A 20957-nucleotide genomic window follows, 5' to 3' on the forward strand; every position below is an offset into this window, starting at 1 on the left:
TTGGATATGGCTTTTTCTAGAAAGTAAAAATATTCACGAACTTCCTGCATTTTGAATGACTAAAAATCATTTGCAAGTAACAATTTGTAACATCTCTTATTTAGAAACAAATGTGGAAATTATAAACATGAACAGTTTTACTTTATTAACTATAAAAGGTAGGAAGTCCCAAAATATATCACAAATGCTGTTTTGGTCTTATTTGATATATACCTAAATTTCAATCTATATTAAATATGTAATACTAAAATAACATGTTTAAATTTAGTATTATGCTTTTATTTCATAGTTATGTATAAATTGCAATGATCTATATATATATAATTAAACTCTATAAAATCAGCTTTATAACACTTTCATAGTTACTACACCTAAAATAAATTTTTTCTTAAAATTATTTTTTTCATTATGCCACCAAGATATGACAAAATTATATACATTTATAATGTGAAAATGGTAGGATATATATAAATGCAACTACATAACTAGCAAGTAATTCATTACATTGTTTTTTTACCTACCGGCTGTGAGCTTCCTGAAGTCCATTCATCCTTTCATCTTGAGAATCCAGTGTGGTATCTGAGTAGGCTGCAGTCAAGAATTTGTGTAGGAATTATTTGAGAGTTACTTAAGAGAAGTTTTGTGTCTGTATGTTTGGTTGTTTATATAATTATTTCCATAGCTTTATTGATTATATGATATAATATTCATTACATTGCTTATTTGTTACAAAATGCAATATCAAAATGTACTTAGTACTAAGATGTACTAAGTAATATCTATTAGTATTTACCAAGTATTTACGTACAAAATGTAATGTACTACAATGTTGTAGTTTGTCCTGTGACTAGAGATCCCCATGAGAGAAATTCATTTGACCTCTATACTATAGGCTCTAACTTTATCCCTATCTGTGGCTATGATGCTTACTTTTTTTGCTTAGCCAAAAGGCCAAGAAGTAATGCTGTGTTTCTTTCTCAGTGTTCACTCATTTTTCTCCAGAGGAAGTATTTATTTTGAATTGCCTTTAAATAGACCAGATTTAAAAATTATCCTACAAAATTCTACCAACTTGCTTTAGACATCCAAATATTATTGAGGTATACAAATTTGGTATACAATAATTATAAATTGAGGGCTATGACAGAGGTTTGTAATCCCTTTCCAAAGACTTCTTTAAAACTTGTCTAGACACATAATTATTTGAAACACAATAGGTGTACTTCTGTCAGGAACGTAACTTTCTCCTCCACACCACAGAGATTCTAATGTAGAGAATTTTTAATAAAATGATTTTTTTCCTTTGAGGTTTATTTTCACTTAGAAATTTCGAGGGAATTATTAGGGATATCAGAAGACATAGATTTACTTTCTATCCTATTGATAGCAAGGCACTACGTTTCTGGGGTGACTTTTTAAATTTTACTGCGAAAAAATGAAGAGTCTGGAAAGAGTGACTTCTGATATGTGCAAGCTTTTAATCAGTTCTTTCTCTTTACTGTACAGTTCATTTGGTCTTTCTCAGAATCTCAGAATTAGAGATGATCTCAAGAATTATCTAGATCAGGCCAGGTGCGGTGGCTCACGCCTGTAATCCCAGCACTTTGGGAGGCCAAGGCTGGCAGATCACTTGAGGTCAGGAGTTTGAGACCAGCCTGGCCAACATGGTGAAACCCCATCTGTACTAAAAATACAAAAGTTAGCCAGGTGGTGGCAAGTGCCTATAGTCCCAGCTACTCGGGAGTCTGAGGCAGGAGAATCGCTTGAACCCAGGAGGCAGAGTTTGCAGTGAGCAGAGATAGTGCCATTGCACTCCGGTCTGGGTGACAGAGCAAGACATTTTCTCAAAAAAAAAAAAAAAAAAAAAAAAAAATCTGGATCACATTTCTCATCATCAGCTTTCTTATAAGTGAGGGGGGGATTACATTAATGATCCAAGGCCACTTGCTCTAAATCCTATGGGAGTTTATGAGTAAAATATGCAAGGTAATATGATGATAGTATAATATGTATATTTATACCCATATACTTTTGTTTACATCATTGTATTTGTTCCTCATAAGAATAGTGAAATGTAGGCAGCTCAGGTGATAGTAACCTAATTTTACTAATTACTCTATTTACAATGTGGTAATAAAGGTTATAAATGGCAAAAGCAGCCCTGGAAGTACGTCTCTGAATTTCAGGTATGTTGCACTACACATAGCAATCTGGATTGTTCAAGATCAATTCTAGTTGTGATTTGATTTCTTGTGGCTTTGGCCTTGGTCCATTTTGTTTTCTAATTTGGTTGTGTTAGGAATCCTGTGGCTATAAAGGTTTTCAACCTGTGAAATGCTTTGATTTACTTTCGCCTCCCTAAACTCCAAATTCCTTGTATTTTAACAGGTGTGTAAACATTTGCAAATATTGGAATGGGGGATGTTTTATCCTACGTAAGTCTTTAGAACTATATTGAATGTTTTCATTCCTTCATTAATTCAGCACATAGTTACTGAGTGTCAGCTTTTGCTGAAACTGCTTTGGACCCTGCGATTATAGCAATAGACAAATGAGACAGAAGTCTGTGCCCTCAGAAAATTTACGATCTACTGAAAGTGAAGTTGAAGTGAGTTTAATTTGAATAAGAATAAAGCAAAAGTGTCATGGTGAAAAAGTTGGACATGTGGATTATCCAGAAGTAGGAGAGCCAAAATGAAAATGAGAGTAGTAAGTTACAAATATTACTCTCTGCTCTACATTGTGTGCATGACCTCATTTCATTCTCACAACAACCCTGTAAGGTATCTATCATTATTATTTTCATATTATAGATGAGGAAACTGAGGCTCAGAGGGACACAGTGGCTCAAATTTAAGTCTAGCCTGATTAACGTTTACACGCTTAATCCACTCCCTCTCTTTTGGTATACAGAGCTTAAAAATAATGAAAAGAGGAATTTATTCAACCAATATTTATTTTGTCCCTATCTTCAAAGCACTGTTCTTCAGGCATTGTAGGGAATAGATCAGTGATTAAGAAATGATTCCCATATTTCAGAAGGAATGTAGAAGTAAGAAGCATCAAAATCGGTTGAATCAATTTTTTCAGTAGAAAAGAATATTTTCTACTATGGGATAGGCACTATGCTACCTAACGAATGATCTCTATCCTTGGGGGAAGTGTATCACTTCACTGAGGGAGACATCAATGCAGAGCAGATAATTTTCAGGGAGATACAAAACCAGAATACAGGTGACCAGTTATTGGGTAGACAGTGTTGCAAAGATTCAAGTAAGAGAAGCTAATTTCCCAGAGCAATAGGAATATAAATACTGCACCTCAAGAGTTATTTATCCCTTAGTGTAATGTTAATCATTACAGATATATTAATTCCCGGCAAATGTTCCTCGGAATTTCTTTCTCCTACTGTTCTACTCAGCAGGCTAGATGAATTTCTTTGGCTAGTTTCCTAGGTAAAGTTTAAAAAAGACACAAGTCCTTGGACAAGAGCCAAAGTGCACATTGCCCATAAAAAATGCGCAGTTTCCTTAGGAGCAGTGTGACCCAGGAGCTTTCCCTTGTGTACCACTTTTTAATTCTTGGCTAAGCACACATTAGCCAAGCCAAGAGTGAAGGTCAAATGATTTTTGTATGGTGATTTTCATAGTCTCAATACTAAAAGCTGTGGTGAAAAGAGCAATACAAAGTCAGGAGCAGTATTTCTTGGAGCAGAATGTTAAAACACGCCCATGTGTGTCCTTCTCACTACCTGCTTTGCAGTCTTCACTTGTATCCCATTTATCTGGTATTCATGAGAGTGAGCTTTTCCCCAAAGGTGAATTTTCCTTGTCAATGAAACTTACTATCTATTTAACTCTTGTCTTAGAAATAGTTAAAACTGCTAGTTTCTGCTTCCGCCACTTCTTATAATAGAGTATATTGGACATCTCAGCATCTTTTATTCAGACAGGTGGTGCCATCAGAGGCAGTAATTGTCCCGGGCTAGAGGACTGCAGAGCCCTCAGGAGTGATACAGATTTAGGACAATTTGCTCTTACACTAAGGGGTCCAGGACTGCCAGATTCTGTGGCTTTAATGGCAGGTTTTCTGGACTTTTTGATCTCCTTTCTCCTTGCTGATTCACTCTTTTTTGTGCTTACGTCAGTTGAAAATCATTATGTTCCTACTTTCTTTACTTCATTCTCCTTCTTTCTCTCATCTGTTGATTTTAATATAAATAAGCTGTTAAATGAGCTGTCATTTTACTTAGGAGAATTTGTGTAGGTTTGCCCTATGTGCTTTCATATATAAGAATGTATCTGTTAATTCCCCAAGATTACACCTAATATGAAATTTTTGCTGAAATAAATGTGTATGTGCATAATTTTACATATTTTATTCCATTTTAATGGTTACAGGTATTTGTGTTTCTATTTCATGTTCACTCAGATTTAGTAATCTGTGTTTTCTGGCTGGGTACAGCGGCTCATGCCTGTAATCCCAGCACTTTGGGAGGCGTGGAGGGCAGATCACCTGAGGTCAGGAGTTCAAGACCAGCTTCTTCCACAAGGTGAAACACCGTCACTACTAAAAATAAAAAATTAGCTGGGCATGGTGGTGGGTGCCTGTAATCCCAGTACTAGGGAGGCTGAGGCAGGGGCAGCGGCAAGAGAATCACTTGAACCCGGGAGTGAAGGTTGCAGTGAGCCGAGATCGCGCCATTGCACTTCAGCCTAGGTGACAAGAAAGAGACTCTATCTCAAAAAAAAAAAAAAAAAAAAAAAAAAGGTTTGTGATCTATATTTTCTATAAGAATTATTTCACTTACCTTTCCAAATTTTTAGCATTAAGTTAATAATATTCTCATTTAAGATATTTGAGTTATACTCATTTTCTCTGTATATTTTTGATGTTTTTAGGGCCTTCCTTATCAAACTTGCCATAGATTTCCTCATGTTACTTCTCTTTTCAACCTGGGTTTGATTTGTAGATTATTTCTTTTCTGTTGTTGTTTTTATAATAATGTATGGTTTTGTCTACATTGTTTCCTTTTGCATTCTTTGTATTTACTCTCCTCTTCTTCTATATAAGATTTTAGTTTGGATGTTATTTACTTATTAATTTGCTGTCTTTTTTCTTAGTAATGTATGTATGTATGTGTTTAAGGCTGTAATTTTTTAAAATACAAAACCTACATTTGGCAAGTTTTATTATACAAAGTTTTCATACTCTTGAGTCTTAACTACATCAAATTTATATTATGTTTTCTTGGTAGCCCAGGGATCATTTAGAATATTTTTTTTAGTTTCCAAACATTCAGACAGGGAATATTTCAAACTTTTGTGTTATTTGTATGTTACAGGAGTGGGAAAGGAGGCAATTTCAGATTTTTATGGATTGTGGTTAGATAATGTTTCCTAAATGGTATTAATCCTTTTAGACGTTTTGAGACCTGTTTCGTGGTCCAGCAGGGTCACGGTTTTATAAATGTTGTATGCATGGTTTCATTGAAACGTATTTTTATTTAATTCCTAGGTGCAGGAATCCATACATTTTCATGATGTTACTAATACAAATTATATGGTTCAAGTATTTAATATCCTTAATTTTTTTTTGTCTGCTTGATCTATTTATTACTGATTGAGACATGTAAAATCTCTCTCTGTCATAGTTAATTTATCAACTTTTCTTAGTAATTATGCAATATTATATTTTGTGTATTTTGAGACTGCTGTTGAGTATCTAGAGACTGTTATCCTTTTCTGGTGAATGACTTATTTAATCATTATATAGTGATCACCACCCCCCCCCAACAGTGGTTTTGCTTTAAAGCCCATTTTGTCCAATATTACATCAGTTTTGTTTTATTACCATTTGCTTGGTACATTCTTATTCACCTGTTTATTTTCAACCTTTCTGTGCTAATATTTTAGGAATCTTTTGTAAGTAAGATATAGTAGGACATATTCTAATTGAGAATTTTGTCTTTTAACTAGTAAGTTTAATCCATTTATTCATTCATTCTGTTGCTAGCATTATTGATTTTGATGCTCAAATTGTCCATGGTTTGGCCGGTGGGCGCTCCTTCAAGCAGACTTCTGTGTTCCTTTGGTATATCCTCTCTCTTTGAGCACTTCCTTGTTTTAACAGCAATTTAGTCCAGTATCATCTTGTGTTTCCCTGCTCCAGGCCTGGAATCAACCAGTTTCCCAATAAAACCTGATTCCTTTTTAGTGGAGAATAGTATTTAGAGATGCTACGTAAGCTCATTGCTATTGGAGTGTTGCTTCTCCCAGGACTCCAGCCAACAGAGATGGCAAGTCTGCGTGCGTGTGTGTGTGTGTGTGTGTGTGTGTGTGTGTGTGTGTGTGTGTTTTACATCTACCTTTATTTTACACCAATTCCTCTAATTTGACTCCAGTATCATAGGGATCATTCAAGTTTTTTCCTTTCCACATTTCTAACTCTTTTTTCTAACGGTAAGAAATCTGGTTCTTGTTATAAATGAGCAATATAGTAATTATTTGATCAGTCTGTTATGTAACCAATTTCCTGTAAATGTGCTGCCCTGTCCCCTGTGTGGATGCCCTCCTGATCATTTTACGGCTTTAACACTCCTTATGGACCTGTCAACTGCCTAATGTGTGAATATCCTGCTTACCCCCGTATTCCTTTACTATGTCTGATTACACTTTCAGGCAATAACCTTTCTGATCCTACCAGTGTTCTCAGGATGCTGAACATCACCCAGTGTGCTTGCATGCCTTCCTATCCTCCTTGGGCTTCAACACTTTGTGCCAGACCATGACTGTAAATGGATGTCCTCTTTACCCTGCCCAGGCTCTGGCTCCTCACAGCAGGGCCACTTCCTTCACTGTCCTCACCCCTGTTAGACTCATGACACTCCTTGTTGATGAACCTCATTATGTGAGCTCATTTCTCACTTGTTCCTGCTCCAATACCCAGTGCCATACAGCCCTGTATACATTATTCCTCTTCACCCTGCTTAGGGGCTGCAACTCACATGCGGTTGCCCCTCACATGCGGCTGCCCCCACATTTGGACACCTCACTCACCATCCCTGGGCTCTGACTCCACTGTCTTCCTATCCTGACACCCTCCTCATACTATTTGAACTCCAACACTCCACTCTTGCTCTATTCTGTTAATACTTGATGGCTTTAGGAGTGAATTAGCAAAGAAGGGAAAAGGTTCTATCATTTTGGGAGCTTATATTAGATAAATATTGGGTCTTTTCACTTAGCATTTATATCTCTTAACATCTCTGATTAGTCTTAATGTCTCTGAATTCTTTTTACTCAACCTTTTCAGGTTTTTTTGTAATGACTTCTTGCTGTATTCTGGGACATTTCCTGAACATTGTATTGAAGTTAATTATTCTCCCTTCACTTGAGTCTATTCTGACTTGTCCTTTTGAGATTTGTTGTATTTTAACGATTATGTTTTGTTTCTAGAAGTAGTATTTGTTTCTTTTAAAAGTCTACCTTTTTGTAGGCTTTTTTCCTTTGGGTTTTTAATTTCATCTGTTTGTTTATTGATTTATAATAATTTATTACATTTGTTTTTGTTTTGAAATATGTTTTAGATTGTTCACTTATTATTAGTTCCTGGGGTACTAATCTTTCTGTTTGCTCATGGTTTATCTTGAATGTTTTGTAATTTTTTATTGTAAGATTATTTGCTACTGGGGCCACTTGTTTTACAGAAATCCCATTCACTCTTGATAGTGAGAGTGTCTTTCAGAATGCCTTAAGTAAAACATTAAACAACTTTATTGAAGTATAATTGACACACACAATATTTGTGTGTATACATAAAGGCATTTAAAGTATAAAATTTGATTAAGTTTTGATATATGTATACACTCATGAAACCTTTACCATAATTAAATTAATGAACTTATCTACCACCTTCAAAAGTTTTCTTACTCCCCATTGTAATCTCACTCTTCTCTGTTCTTTCTTTCCCTGAGCAATCACTGACCTCTTTCTGCCAAACTGTTTTTCATTGTACATTCCCGCCATCAATGTCTGAGTTCCGGTTGCTGTATATTCTTCTTAATACTTGTCATGGTCTTTTTTTTTTTTTTTTTTTTTTTCCCCTGTCTTACTCTGTAGCCCAGGCTAGAGTGCAGTGGCACAATCTCAGCTCACTGCAACCTCCACCTCCTGGGTTCAAGCGATTTCCCCACCTCAGCCTCCCGAGGTGGCATTACCAGTGTGCGCCACCACGCCTGGCTAATTTTTGTATTTTTAGTTGAGAGGGAGTTTCACCATGTTGGTCAGGCTGGTCCCGAGCTCCTGGGCTCAAGTGCTCCACTCACCTCGGCTTCCCAAAGTGCTGTGATTACAGGCCTGAGACACTGCGCCTAGCCATTAACACTTGCCATGGTCTTTGAAAAAAATTTAGATATTCAAATAGGTCTGTAGTGTTTCTCACAAGCCTCCCAATAGTATCATTGAACTGGAAACACTTTTGTATGTATAATTATTAATACAAGTATTATATATAATTCCAGAATCCCCATGTGAAGAAATCCTTTCTAGAATTATCTGTAATACCTTTTTTTTTTTTTTCACTCCCAACCCACTTGTACTTCAGGCTTAACAGATTTTTCTTGGGAGATTTGGAAATATGCTTTCTTATCTTCCTGGGGTAGTTTTTCTGTTCCCCTTTTATTGAGCAAGGCCACTTCTGAGAGCTTTGCTTCCTATCCTTACATAGGGGTTAACATTGCAAACTCCTAGCCAAAAAAGCCACACACTAATTTAGTTCCAATACTTATTGTATCGGTTTTCAGGTTTCTCTTAGTTTTTCACTGGTTGGGATTTTCTAGACTTATTTATAAGCTTGGTCATGAAGCAGCAACTTAAAAATAGGTATAATGCATTTTTCTCTGTGTTTGAAGCAGAAGAAGGTCCATGTTCTGGTTACAATATTATTGAAATCAGAACTCTCTGGTTAGCTTTGTAGTATGATTAATATGTATAATCCTGGCATTCAGAATTACAATGCTCAGAACGTTTCCTATAGAAACTTTGGCTTCGTGGTGCTTCGATATGGCAGTTAGAATAATGCAAGTGTATCATAGACTAGATAGACTAACATATTGACCTAAGGAGTAAAAATGGGGAACTAGATACTGAATTCCAGACAATGGAACTACAAGGAAAATTTGTGTTCATAGTGTCAGTGCACACCCATGTTTATGTATATTTGTGTGTGTAGACATATATAATTGAACATTAGAAATAACGTGTATCATAAGTTTTAAACATTTATATTGGTATTTACCCTTTTGGTGGTTTAGCAACAGAAATCCTGTAGGACAGAAGGCTGTCATTTTCTTGACTTTCTCAAAGCAATGTGGGAAGTATGCTTGGCCCTTTTCTCCTCTCTTTTTGATATTTTTAATGGGATTAAATATATAATGCTAAATTGCCTCCCAAAATTGTTTGTGTTTCAGGAAGGAATGACCATTTGGGGAGAATATTTAACTCAGTGTTTCACAAAATGTAATGCACACATCACTGAGTGATACTTTGGGTGGTCATAGGCAACATTTATTTATCCTTACGTATTCATTTTAACCCTTGCAACTAACATATGAATGTGGTAATTTCATAAAGATTATTGTTTAGGAAGATACCAAATATAAAAATAGGTAAAATGAAAATTATTACTAAAATAGAATATGGCAGAAATCATGACAGTCATACGTGAATCTTTGAAGACTAGGAAACACTGTTTTTATGGAAAGGATTTCTTTTTTTAATAGTAAATTCACCAATTTCAGGTATTTATTACCTAGATGAGGTAACATTTCTAGGGAGAGAGAGCTTGCAAAGCTGGCTTCAAATTATGCCATGTAGACAGCTGTATGCTGCTTGAGAGACCCAGCAGGACTTTGTAGCAAGTTAGATGTAGCCATAGGAAGAGCTGGGTGTGAAATGAATAGACTATTTCTTTCTTTCTCTTCATGAATAATAAGGAATTAGAAGATAATTCATTCTTGTTTGATGAATTAGCAGCATGCATGGTAATTTCAGTGTCTGATGACTACTTTCTCTTTTAACTGATGGGGAAGTACCCTTCTCCATAGCGCTGGGAGAACACGTCGTTGAAGTTTGGGTCATCATAAATCCGCTTCGTAATATTATCAGTTTCCTCAAATTTCAAAAAGGTGACCATGTATGCTTCTTCCCTTCTTTGTATTTTCAGGATTCGCCCAAAATGAGGACTTCCCTGCAGGCAGTGGCACTCTGGGGACAGAAGGCCCCTCCCCACAGCATCACTGCCATCATGATCACTGATGACCAGCGAACAATTGTCACTGGAAGTCAAGAGGGTCAGCTCTGTCTGTGGAATCTCTCACACGAACTAAAGGTTAGTGAAAGCTACTGATACTGAAACAGACACCACTCACAAAATAGGCACAACTTGCATTTTCTGTCTGCAATGACAGTGGAAGGTTTGCATGATTGTTAAAAAGATGCTTATTAAAGTAATAAATTGATTTTACTTCTGAATTTTGAGAAAATAAAGTATATGATTGATCAAGCTCATGTTTGAAGATTGTATTATGAATATTGCTAATCTTAGCTACCAGCTAAGTGTTATCATCCTTTAAGCTATGCTGAGTTTTACTATTTTATATCCTGAATTATATGTTTAAGTAACTGAACTACAGGCATGTAAGTATAATTCTAAAAATTTTGGCTCATTAATCTAAACAAAGGGCACCCTTGAAAGCCACGATTAACTAAATGAGTAATATCTTAATTATCTGGGTGTTTCTACTGGTTTGGCCTGCTTGCTATTCTTTTAGTCTCTGCCTGCCTGTGATTTTTACAGATCACATCAAAATGCTCTAAATCCAATTTACTATTGTCGTCCTTCTATTTCAGAACCTGACCTCACCTAGGATTTGGCCCATTGATTAGCAATTAATTGTCCCTGTCTCAAGTCATAAACATTTAACATATTGGAATAGATATTTGCTTAACTCTAGCAGTCTCTAGACCCAATTTGAACATTTAAACTAATGATGTAGTTAAAGTATACTGCCCTCATTAAGAAGCCTTTTAAAGATCAAAGACTATTTTTAGCCTTTAAAGTTTGTCACTTTAAAACCTAAATTAACAATTAATTGTAATTCTATTTTATAGTGTAATTAATTAACATCTCCCATCACTGAACAGTTCTACTACAGGACTGCCAAGAACTGCATAGCAGACCAGCTCAGCTCAACGTTAATGAACGTTCTTGAAGGAAGGATGGGTATTATTGCAATGGTTGTGCTTTAAAAATAGTGGCCCCCTTTGAAAATTAAAATATTAATTTTCTATTATAGTTTAAACTCCGACTTCTAAGTGACTAAAATGTCTTACTTATTTTCAATATTTAAATGTATTATTTTCTGGGTGGAATAGTTGTGTAATAATATGTAGGTTTACTATAAGCTTAAGAAATCTGGAATTCTAGCATCTTCATATTTATAAAGGCATTGCTAATATTTATTCAACATTTGTTCAGCATACATTTGTTGTTTGCATGGTGTAAATTGTGTGGTATGGTGGGTACTCATTCGTAAGTTCAAATGTGAATGGTAAGACCTGGTGCTGACTGCCCAGGAAGTTACAATGCAGTACAGAAAAAAATGGGCTACTGTGGCACACTTATGATATAAGGTACTGTAAGTAGGGAATGGTCTGCACTCCATATTCAGTGGAGAAGTTATGCCATGCATCTCTTAGGAGCAAGTCCTCTGCTTGGATTCAGAGTAGTGGTGCTTACAAGGGGCAGTTTTCCTCCCAAGAGACATCTGTTACTATCTACACACATTTTGGTTGTAACTATTGAAGGACGAGAGATACTGGTGGCATGTAGTGGGGTGGAGCCGGAGATACTACAAACGTCATATAGTGCACATGACAACTCCTCACAATAAATAATTTTTCCATTCCAAATGCCAAGAGTGCTGATACAGAGAAATCCAGGGATAGAGATATGGGTTGGGAATAGGAATTAGATTGGTGAGAGTGGAAGAAGCAAAGTTATTCTACATTAAGGAGACTGTCTGTGCTTGGAGGAAAGGGAGGAGCTGTCTGTTGCCTTAACCTAGGTGTGAAAAAGGATCAAAGAGAGGTAAATCCAGAGAGGAAGACAGGGACCTCGACCTGGAGAAGTTTAGATGACAAGTGAAGGAATTTATATTGAATTCTCGAGAGCTATTGAGGAGATCTAAGTTGGGGATGGGATCAGCTTTGTGTTTTTGAAATTCACTGTGAGGACATTGTGCAAAAGTTAATTACACAAAGAAGTTGTTGATTAGTATGAATGTGAGATACTCCATGTAAAGATTTTCCTGAACATTTTCTATGGCTAACCATAGAGCCAGATTGAATAAACAGCATCTCTTATTTTCCCATGAATCTTGCCCCCACATTGCAACTGATCAACTATTAGTAGGAAAAACTCCAGACTGAAAAAAATCAAGGGCATTTTTCAGTTCTCACCAAATCCTCTTGTTATCCGTAAGGTGGTCAAGTGAGTAGATTAATGAGTTAATGCTTAGTGGTTTAATTTTATTTTTGTTTAAAAAATGTGTATATAAAGGAATAATTTGGGTAGGGGTAGACAAAAAGGAGTCCTTGAGGACACAGGAGACTGTAAAAAAGGACATAACTATATGGGTGACTGAGTCACTGTAGGGCAGCATCTCAGGGAGAGGATGGTAGGAAGAAGAGAAGGAAGTCGGGCATGGGAGGTTGTAAAGTGAACAGGGAGCCATTTATTTTCTCTTCATATTAAATTTGGAAAGTTCTTTCCCCCTCCAAAAGTACATAGGTAAGAGAATACATCAGGTTCTGTGGTCTTAAACACTCGCTTACCACCATGCAAAATGGAAAAACAAACCAGGAATACTTATTTACGCTGCCTTTAGGCAAACTACACAGGTACTTTTTGTTCTAGGCACAAATCCTCCTCCAAGTTTCTCAGAGTCCAGTGCGGGAGACAGATATGTAAATAGGAAGTTGTAAGGCACTGAGACACTTTCCATCTCTATGAATTTGACTATTCTACATACCTCCTGTAAGTGGAATCATACAGTATTTGTCTGTTTGTGATTGGCTTATTTTATTTAGTATAATGTCTTCAAGGTTCATTCATGCTGGAGCATATGACAGTATTTCCTTTCTTTTTAAGTTTGAATAATATTCCACTGTATGTATATACCCCATTTTCTTTATCTGTTCATCTACAGATACATACATGGGTTGCTTCTACCTTTTGGCTATTGTGAATGATGCTGCTATATACATGAGTGCACATGTAGCTGTATCCTTGCTTTCAACTCTTTTGGGTACATACTGAGAAGTGGAATTCCTGGTTCATATAGTAATTCTATTTTTGAAATTATTTTTAATTGACACATAATTGTACATACTTATGGGGTGGTAATTCTATTGTAAATTTTTTGAGGCACTCCTAGGGTGGCTGCACACTTTGCATTCCCACCTGCAGTGCACAGAGCAACCAGTTTCCCTGTATCCTCACCAGTGCTAGTTACTTTTTTCTCTTTTTTTTTTAAATAGCCATTCTAATGGGTGTGAAGTGGTATCTTGTTATGGTTTTGAATGGAAAGCCTTTCTGAGAGTGATGCTTGAGCTGAGTTCTAAAGAATGCACAGGAATTGAAGGTGAGTTTGCAGACACAGGGAATGACAAGTGCGTGTGAAAGACATGAGCATTTTGCCTTAAGGGAACTGGTAAAAGTAGTTGAGTAGACCTGGAGCATACATGGTGAATTAGAGGTGACAGGCTCATCTGGAAAGGACAGGATGGGTCCAGCATGGAATCCCACAGGTTGAAGGGTTTATAAGTTTTTTTATGTTTTTTTCACTAGATAGAGCTAACAGCACAAGATAATTAAAAGCAGTGGTGATTTCGAGGGCTTTAGAGGATATTTTGTGTGAGAAAATGGCATAATACGATTCAATTGTATCTGGATTTTAGAAGATCACTTGCTAACAATGTCAAGGGCATATTGGAGAAAGGGGGAGATGACATCAGAGACAGGGACTATGGCTATCAGACTTCTACTGTAATTTATTCAAGAAAGGTTTTGAGGATAAACCTTTCAGTGGCAGTGAGGATGAAGAGGAGATGAAAACTGGAAAGACATTAAGAAGAGAGAATGGACAGAACTGAGAAACTGATTGGATGTAGGGTAAGGGAGCAGGAACAACCAAGGATCTTTCCCAGATTTGGGGTTTGGGAGCTGGGTGGGACTGGTAGAATGATGGTATTATTCATTTGCATATGGGATAAAAGGGATTGGAGAATAGGAATGGGGAGGGAAAAAGGTGGTGTAAATTCTGCACATCTCAGAGTGCCCAAGTATTCAATAGGGGATTGAAGATGTGCCTCAGTCTTTCCTTGACCATGTGCAGTGGGATGGCAGGGTGCAGGGGAGCTAGAGAATAAGTGTCTCCCTCTCTTGGGCTTCTCACTGCATGCCTAGGTTATACATGCTGTCTTCGAGTCCAAAGTCTGACTCCCATAGCCCTCTAGTTTCCCCAAAATTTTGTGAAGTCTACCAGTGAGGAGCTTCTCCAAATCCCATGCAAGCAAATTCCTTACTTGGATTTTCTTGTATTGATTGCTGGTTTTCTTCACACCTTTAAGCGTAGAGAAAGGTGAGGTGAGTATCCTCTCAGATAGACTCCCTTAGTATTGCTATGTTCTGCTCTTCCGCCTGTCTAACACTCAGAAGGAAATAACAAAATGAAGAAGAGCACTGGGTGGAAAAAAAGAATGGAGGTCGGAGTCCAGTGCCAGCCCTGATATTTACCAACTCTGTGATATTGGGCAAAGGACTTACATTCTTTGAGCTTCAATTTCCTCACCTGTGAAATGGGGATTTAAACACTGCCCTGTGATTGTGTTTTTGTCTGGAATATGGTAGATGTTCACTGATGTGGTTTTGGCTGTGTCCCCATCTAAATCTCATCTTGAATTGTATCCCCCACAATTTGGGCTTGTGGGAAGAGCCCAGTGGTTGATAATTGAATCATGATGCTGTTCTTTCCCGTGCTGTTCTCGTGAAAGTGAGTTAGTCTCACAAGATCTGATGGTTTTAAATAGGGGAGTTTCCCTGCCCAACCTCTCTCTTTTCCTGCTGCCATCCAAGTAAGATGTGACTTGCTCCTCCTTGCCTTCCACCATGATTGGGAGGCCTCCCCAGCCATATGGAACTGTAAGTCCATTAAACTTCTTTCTTTTGTAAATTGCCCAGTCTCGGGTATGTCTTTATCAGCAGTGTGAAAACAGACTAATACATTCATCAAGTTGTGTGTTCTTCTCAGTCTTCCATTGTGCTGTTGGAAGTACCTGGAGGTGAGGGTGGTGGTCAGAAGGAACCAATGCTTCATAAAAGTAGAGCTAATGGACAACAGGAAAGGTCTCCTGGATTTCATCATGGCAATGACTAAGTGTGATTGTAGAATTTTTAAATTTTGTTATTCTTCATGGCAGTTCTACAATATGGTAAATGAGGAAATTTTAGTGAACTATCATAGCTTATTCAAATATATGTGGGGATTTAGTAGTAGAATGAGGACTTTATATGAAAGGCCATGATGTTCTGTTCTGATATTTTGTCCACGGTGGATTTTCTCTGGATGAGGGAATATCCTTGATGTTCTCTCATTTATTGCTTAATTTGGCTTTTAATAGACTGGAAAGGGATTAAATGCCCAGGGATATGCACCCCTGAGCGTGATGACAGGGAGAGATGGTATGTTGTTCTCTGAGATGGAACCTTCTGGACTTCTCAGGTAAAAGGTAGAGCGAACTTGAATTGTGCAGGATTCTAATCAACCACAAAACACTTCCTGTAGCACTAAAAAGTTAATCTGACAAGAGACCTTTTAAGAGGGAAATATCTCTGATTATGGTAGAAATGATATAAAGGCAGAGAACAATTATGTCATGAAATAATTTGTCCTCATTAATATGGGTGAGTTATCATCTATGTATGTTTGTATAGTTCAGAAAAAACATAATTCATGTTAATTCATTTGGAAAATAGATTTTTATTACTCACAAGATATTTGGTAGCTATTCAAATTCAATTTTTGGTCTTTTTATTTTTTTGAGACAGAGTCTCACTCTGTCGCCCAGGCTGGAGTGCAGTGATGAGATCCACTATACCCAGCTAGTTTTTGTATTTTTAATAGAGATGGGGTTTCACTATGTTGGTTAAGCTGGTCTCGAATGTCTGACCTCAAGTGACCCACCCGCCTCAGCCTCCCAAAAGTGCTGGGATTACAGGCATGAGCCACCGACCGCACTGGGCCAATGTTTGGTTTATTAGTGACAACTCCTTCTCCATCTGAGATCTTACATGTTTTCTGTTTTGTAATTTAATTTTTGTCATCTTGTTTTACAAAATAACGAAGAATTTACTTCTTTCACACATGAGATAGTGGGGGAATTAGCCCTCAGTGCCATATTTTTAAAATTTTCATGTAGGAGGAAAACACTGGGTGTTTACTTTTTCTTGAGATGGGATCTCACTCTGTCAACCAGGCTGGAGTGTGGTGGCATGAGCGCAGCTTGCTGCAGCCTTGACCGTCAGAGCTCAAGTGATTCTCCCACCTTAGCCTCCTTAGTAGCTGGGATCACAGGTGTGTGCCACCATGCCCAGCTAATTTTTTTTTTTAATTATTTGTAGAGATGAAGTCTCACTACATTGCCCAGGCTGGTCCTGAATTTCTGGACTCAAGTGATCCTCTTGCCTCTGCCTGCCAAGGTGCTGAGATTATAAACATGAACCACCATGCTTGGCCAGCATCGGTATTTTAAAGAATCATTTTAGTTAAAATTTTGTTGTTAATGTAGAAAGGTTAATTTTAGTGTTCCTGATGCAGGAACATAAATAAGATCTTTTTAAAAAGTATTTCAATAGACTATTTTTGAAAGCAGTTTTAGGTTTAAAGCAAAATTGACTGGAAGGTACAGGGAGTTTCTGTATATACCTGATCAGCCCTGCCCCACTCCCAACACACATGTACACACAGTCTCCTTTACCATTAATATCCCACACTAGAGCACAGCAGTATATATATTTTACAACCAGTTAACCTACATATAATCAAGTATTGGTTCACTCTTGGTATTGTACATTCTTTGGGTTTTGACAAATGTATAATGACATGTATCTTTTTTTTTTTTTTTTTTCCCTGAGATGGACTTTCACTTTGTCACCTAGGCTGTAGTAGAGTGGCGCAATCTCGGCTCACTGAAACCTCCACCTCCCAGGTTCAAGCAGATATACTGCCTCAGCCTCCCAAGTAGCTGGGATTAAGGCCCGTACTACCACTCCTGGCTAATTTTTATATTTTTAATAGACATGAGGTTCGTCCTGACAGCCAGGCTCATGTATCCATTTTTATAGTATCATACAGAATAGTTTCATTGCCCTAAAAATTCTCTGTGCCCCATCTATTTATCTCCTGCTCCCCAAATACCCCTGATAACCACTAATGTTTTTATTGTTTGCTAAGTTTTGCCTTTTCCACAATGTCATATAGTTAGAATCATAAAACCTTTTCAGATGGGCTTCTTTCATTTAGTAATACACATCAACGGTTTTTCCATGTCTTTTCATGGTTTGATAGCTCATTTCTTTTTAGTGCTGTATAATATTTCATTGTATAGATGTACTATAATTTATCTGTTTGCCACTTGAAGGGTATCTTGGTTGCTATCACATTTTGGCAATTATGGATAAAGCTACTGTAAACATTTGTGTACAGATTTTTGTGTGGACACAACTTTTCAACTTATTTGGGTAAATGTCAGTGAGCGTGATTGCTGTGTTGTGTGGTAAAAATATGTTTAGTTTTATATGAAACTACTGAACTCTTTTCCAAAGTGGCTGTCCTGTTTCACATTCTCACCAGCAATGAGTGAGAATTCCTGTTGCTCCACATCCCGGCCAGCATTTGATATTGCCAGTGTTCTGGAGTTTGGCCATTTTGATAGGTGTGCTGTGGTTTCTCATTGTTTTTTAATTTGCACTTCTCTTATGACATATGATATGGAGTACATTTTTATGTGTTCACTTGCCGTCTGTATGTTTTCTTTGGTGAGGTGTCTGCTCAGATGTTTTGACAATATTTTCATCATGTTTTTAACTTTCTTATTGTTGAATTTTAAGAGTTCTTTCTGTATTTTGGATAATAGTCCTTTATCAGGTACGACTTTTGAAAATATTTCTCTCAGTCTGTGGCTTGTTTTCTTATTTTATTGATCTTTTCTTATTTTTTAATATAAATAAGAAAGATGTTTTAATTTTAGGAATTTTAGGTAATATAGATAATTTAGAAGTGAAAATTGATGCCTAAAATTTTCTCCGTGGTAACTGGTCTGATATTTAGTCTATGACTAATGGAATTTTAGTCATTTTTATATTAACTTTATTGAGCTGTAATTAACTAGTAAAATTACATAGGTTTAAGGTATACAGAGTGATGACTTGATATATGAATACATTGTGAAATGATTACCACAAATGATATGTTTTGGCTCTGTGTCCCCACCCAAATCTCATGTTGAATTGGAATCCCCACATGTTGGGGGAGGGACCTGGTAGGAGGTGATTGGATCATGGGGACGATTTTCTGCATGCTGTTCTTGTAATAGTGAGTGAGTACTCATGAGATCCTATGGTTTAAAAGTGGGTGGCACTTCCCCTGTCACTCTTTCTCTCTCCTGCTCTGCCATGATAAGACGTGCTTGCTTCTCCTTCACCTTCCACCATGATTGTAAGTGTCCCGAGGTCTCTCAGTCATGCTTCCTGTTAAGCCTGTGGAACTGTGAGTCAATTAAATCTCTTTTCTTCATGAATTACCCAGTCTCAGGTAGTTCTTTATAGCAGTATGAGAATGGACTAATACAACAATCCAATTAATTAACACATCTCTCACCTCACATAATCATTTTTTTTATGTGCATGGCAAGAACTCTTAAGACCTACTCTCTTAGCAAATTTGAAGTATACCATACAGTATTAACTGTAGTCACTATGCATACATTAGATCCCAAAACTTATACATCTTATGTATAATTCAATATTTTACCCTTTGAGCAACATTACTTCATTCTTCCCTCTCCCCCAGCCATTAGCAGCCACTAATTCTATTTCTATGAGTTTGGCTTTTTAGATTCTATATAGAAGTGAGATCGTATAGCATTTGTCTTTCTGTATCTGGATTATTTTATTTAGCATCATGTCCTCTAGGTCCATCCATGTTGTCACAAATGGCAGGATTTTTTTCTCTTTTATTTTTTTGGCTGAGTACTATTCCATTGTGTATATAGTCGGCCCTTCATGTCCATGGCTTCTGCATCCATGGATTCAACCAACTGTGGATCGAAAACTTGGAAAAGGAAAAGAGGATTGCATCTGTATTAAACATGTACAGACTTTTTCACTTGTTATTATTCCCTAAATTATATAGTATAAAAGCAATTTACATAGCATTTATATTGTATTAGGTATTATAAGTAATCTAGAGCTAATTTAAAGGATATGAAAGATGTTCATAGGCTATGTGCCAATACTATGCCATTTTATGTAGCATACTTGCACATCCTAGGATTTAGGTACCTATGTGGTGGGGCATGGGGTGGGGGGCAGTGGTGTCCTGGAACCAGTCCCCCATGGATAATGAGGGATGACTGTATGTGACACATTTTATTTATCTCTGCATCCGTTGATGGACACTTAGATTGTTTCCGTATTTTGGCTGCTGTGAGTAATGCTCCAATGAACATGGGGGTACAGATACCTCTCTGAGATACTGGTTTCATTCCCTTTGGATATATACCTAGAAGTGGGAATCCTGAGTCATGTGTAAGTTCTATTTTTATTTTTATTGAGGAACCTCTATACTGTTTTTAAAAATAGCTGCACCAATTTACATTCCTATCACCATATAGGGTGTTATGGTGGTTTCAAAAAGGGTAATATTTTCTCTTGTATTATTTTGTAAAGTTATTTTGAATTCTGAACTCTGTATTAATGTGCTACTATTATTGAGGGGACATTTTGTTCATAGGAAGCATCAACACAGACTTATTTGTATTCACAACCTAGCTGTTGTAAGACAGGTCTGGCAGTCATGGAGGTTTCATGATGGACACCAAACCAAAACAAACAAAACCTGTCTACAACACAGTTCCTTTACCTAGGAGTTTATTAGTCTGTGGATATTGATATTCCATATATCAGTTTTCTGGAAACTTGTATACAGCAAAAACATAACAGAATTTTCTAATCAGAATTGTGAATACTATATTGTTGTGTTTTTATTCTTCAAACCGTTTACAGTTATTTAAAAGCTCACTCTCATTATTTTCAGATTTCAGCAAAAGAACTCCTATTTGGTCATTCAGCTTCAGTAACATGTTTGGCAAGAGCAAGAGACTTCTCTAAACAGCCCTACATTGTTAGTGCTGCTGAAAATGGGTAGGTATGGTGTATAAACTTTGTCCCCTTCTCCATGTCCTTCCCTTTTTAAAAACTACAGCGGAGTACAATTTTAGTGCTGAAGGAAACTTTTGTGATCCACATGTGCCTCTCACGTATAGGAACATTTAGATCCTGAAAGTTTGAATAACTTGTGTGATGATCCCAAGGAATGTAATCAGTGTTATGAACCCTCACTCAATACTCTTGTTGCTGGATTAGGACCAAGATAATCATCTCAACATGCGTATCAGAACTTGTAGCACTCTTACTGGGTAAAGGTTAGTGACCAATGCCTAGTTTTGTAGAATCAGCAATGAAAAAGACTAGGTGTCTGTCTTTTCTCATGTCGTAACACACTTGGAGCTCTTAAGCAAACCCATCCAAGCTTTCATAGATTTACAAAACAATTT

The 20957-nt window shown here is 36.9% G+C and overlaps 1 protein-coding gene across 4 annotated transcripts in view; it reads left to right on the forward strand.

The window, feature by feature from the left end:
- LOC101011195 (WD repeat-containing protein 72) overlaps positions 1-20957 on the forward strand; it is a 62485-nt gene that overhangs the window by 18131 nt on the left and 23397 nt on the right. For 3 of the 4 annotated variants that reach the window (XM_031662325.1, XM_031662328.1, XM_031662326.1), the window contains exons 2-3: positions 10225-10389; positions 20438-20544. In XM_031662325.1, the coding sequence (XP_031518185.1) occupies positions 10237-10389; positions 20438-20544 (260 nt within the window). In that variant the 5' untranslated portion in view covers positions 10225-10236. Of the gene's footprint in view, positions 1-1882; positions 4553-10224; positions 10390-20437; positions 20545-20957 lie in introns of those variants that run through there. The other variant, XM_031662327.1, reaches the window with a different exon arrangement.

The sequence above is a fragment of the Papio anubis genome, unplaced genomic scaffold (assembly GCF_008728515.1).
Source record: "Papio anubis isolate 15944 unplaced genomic scaffold, Panubis1.0 scaffold55, whole genome shotgun sequence".
Taxonomy (NCBI): Eukaryota; Metazoa; Chordata; class Mammalia; order Primates; family Cercopithecidae; genus Papio; species Papio anubis.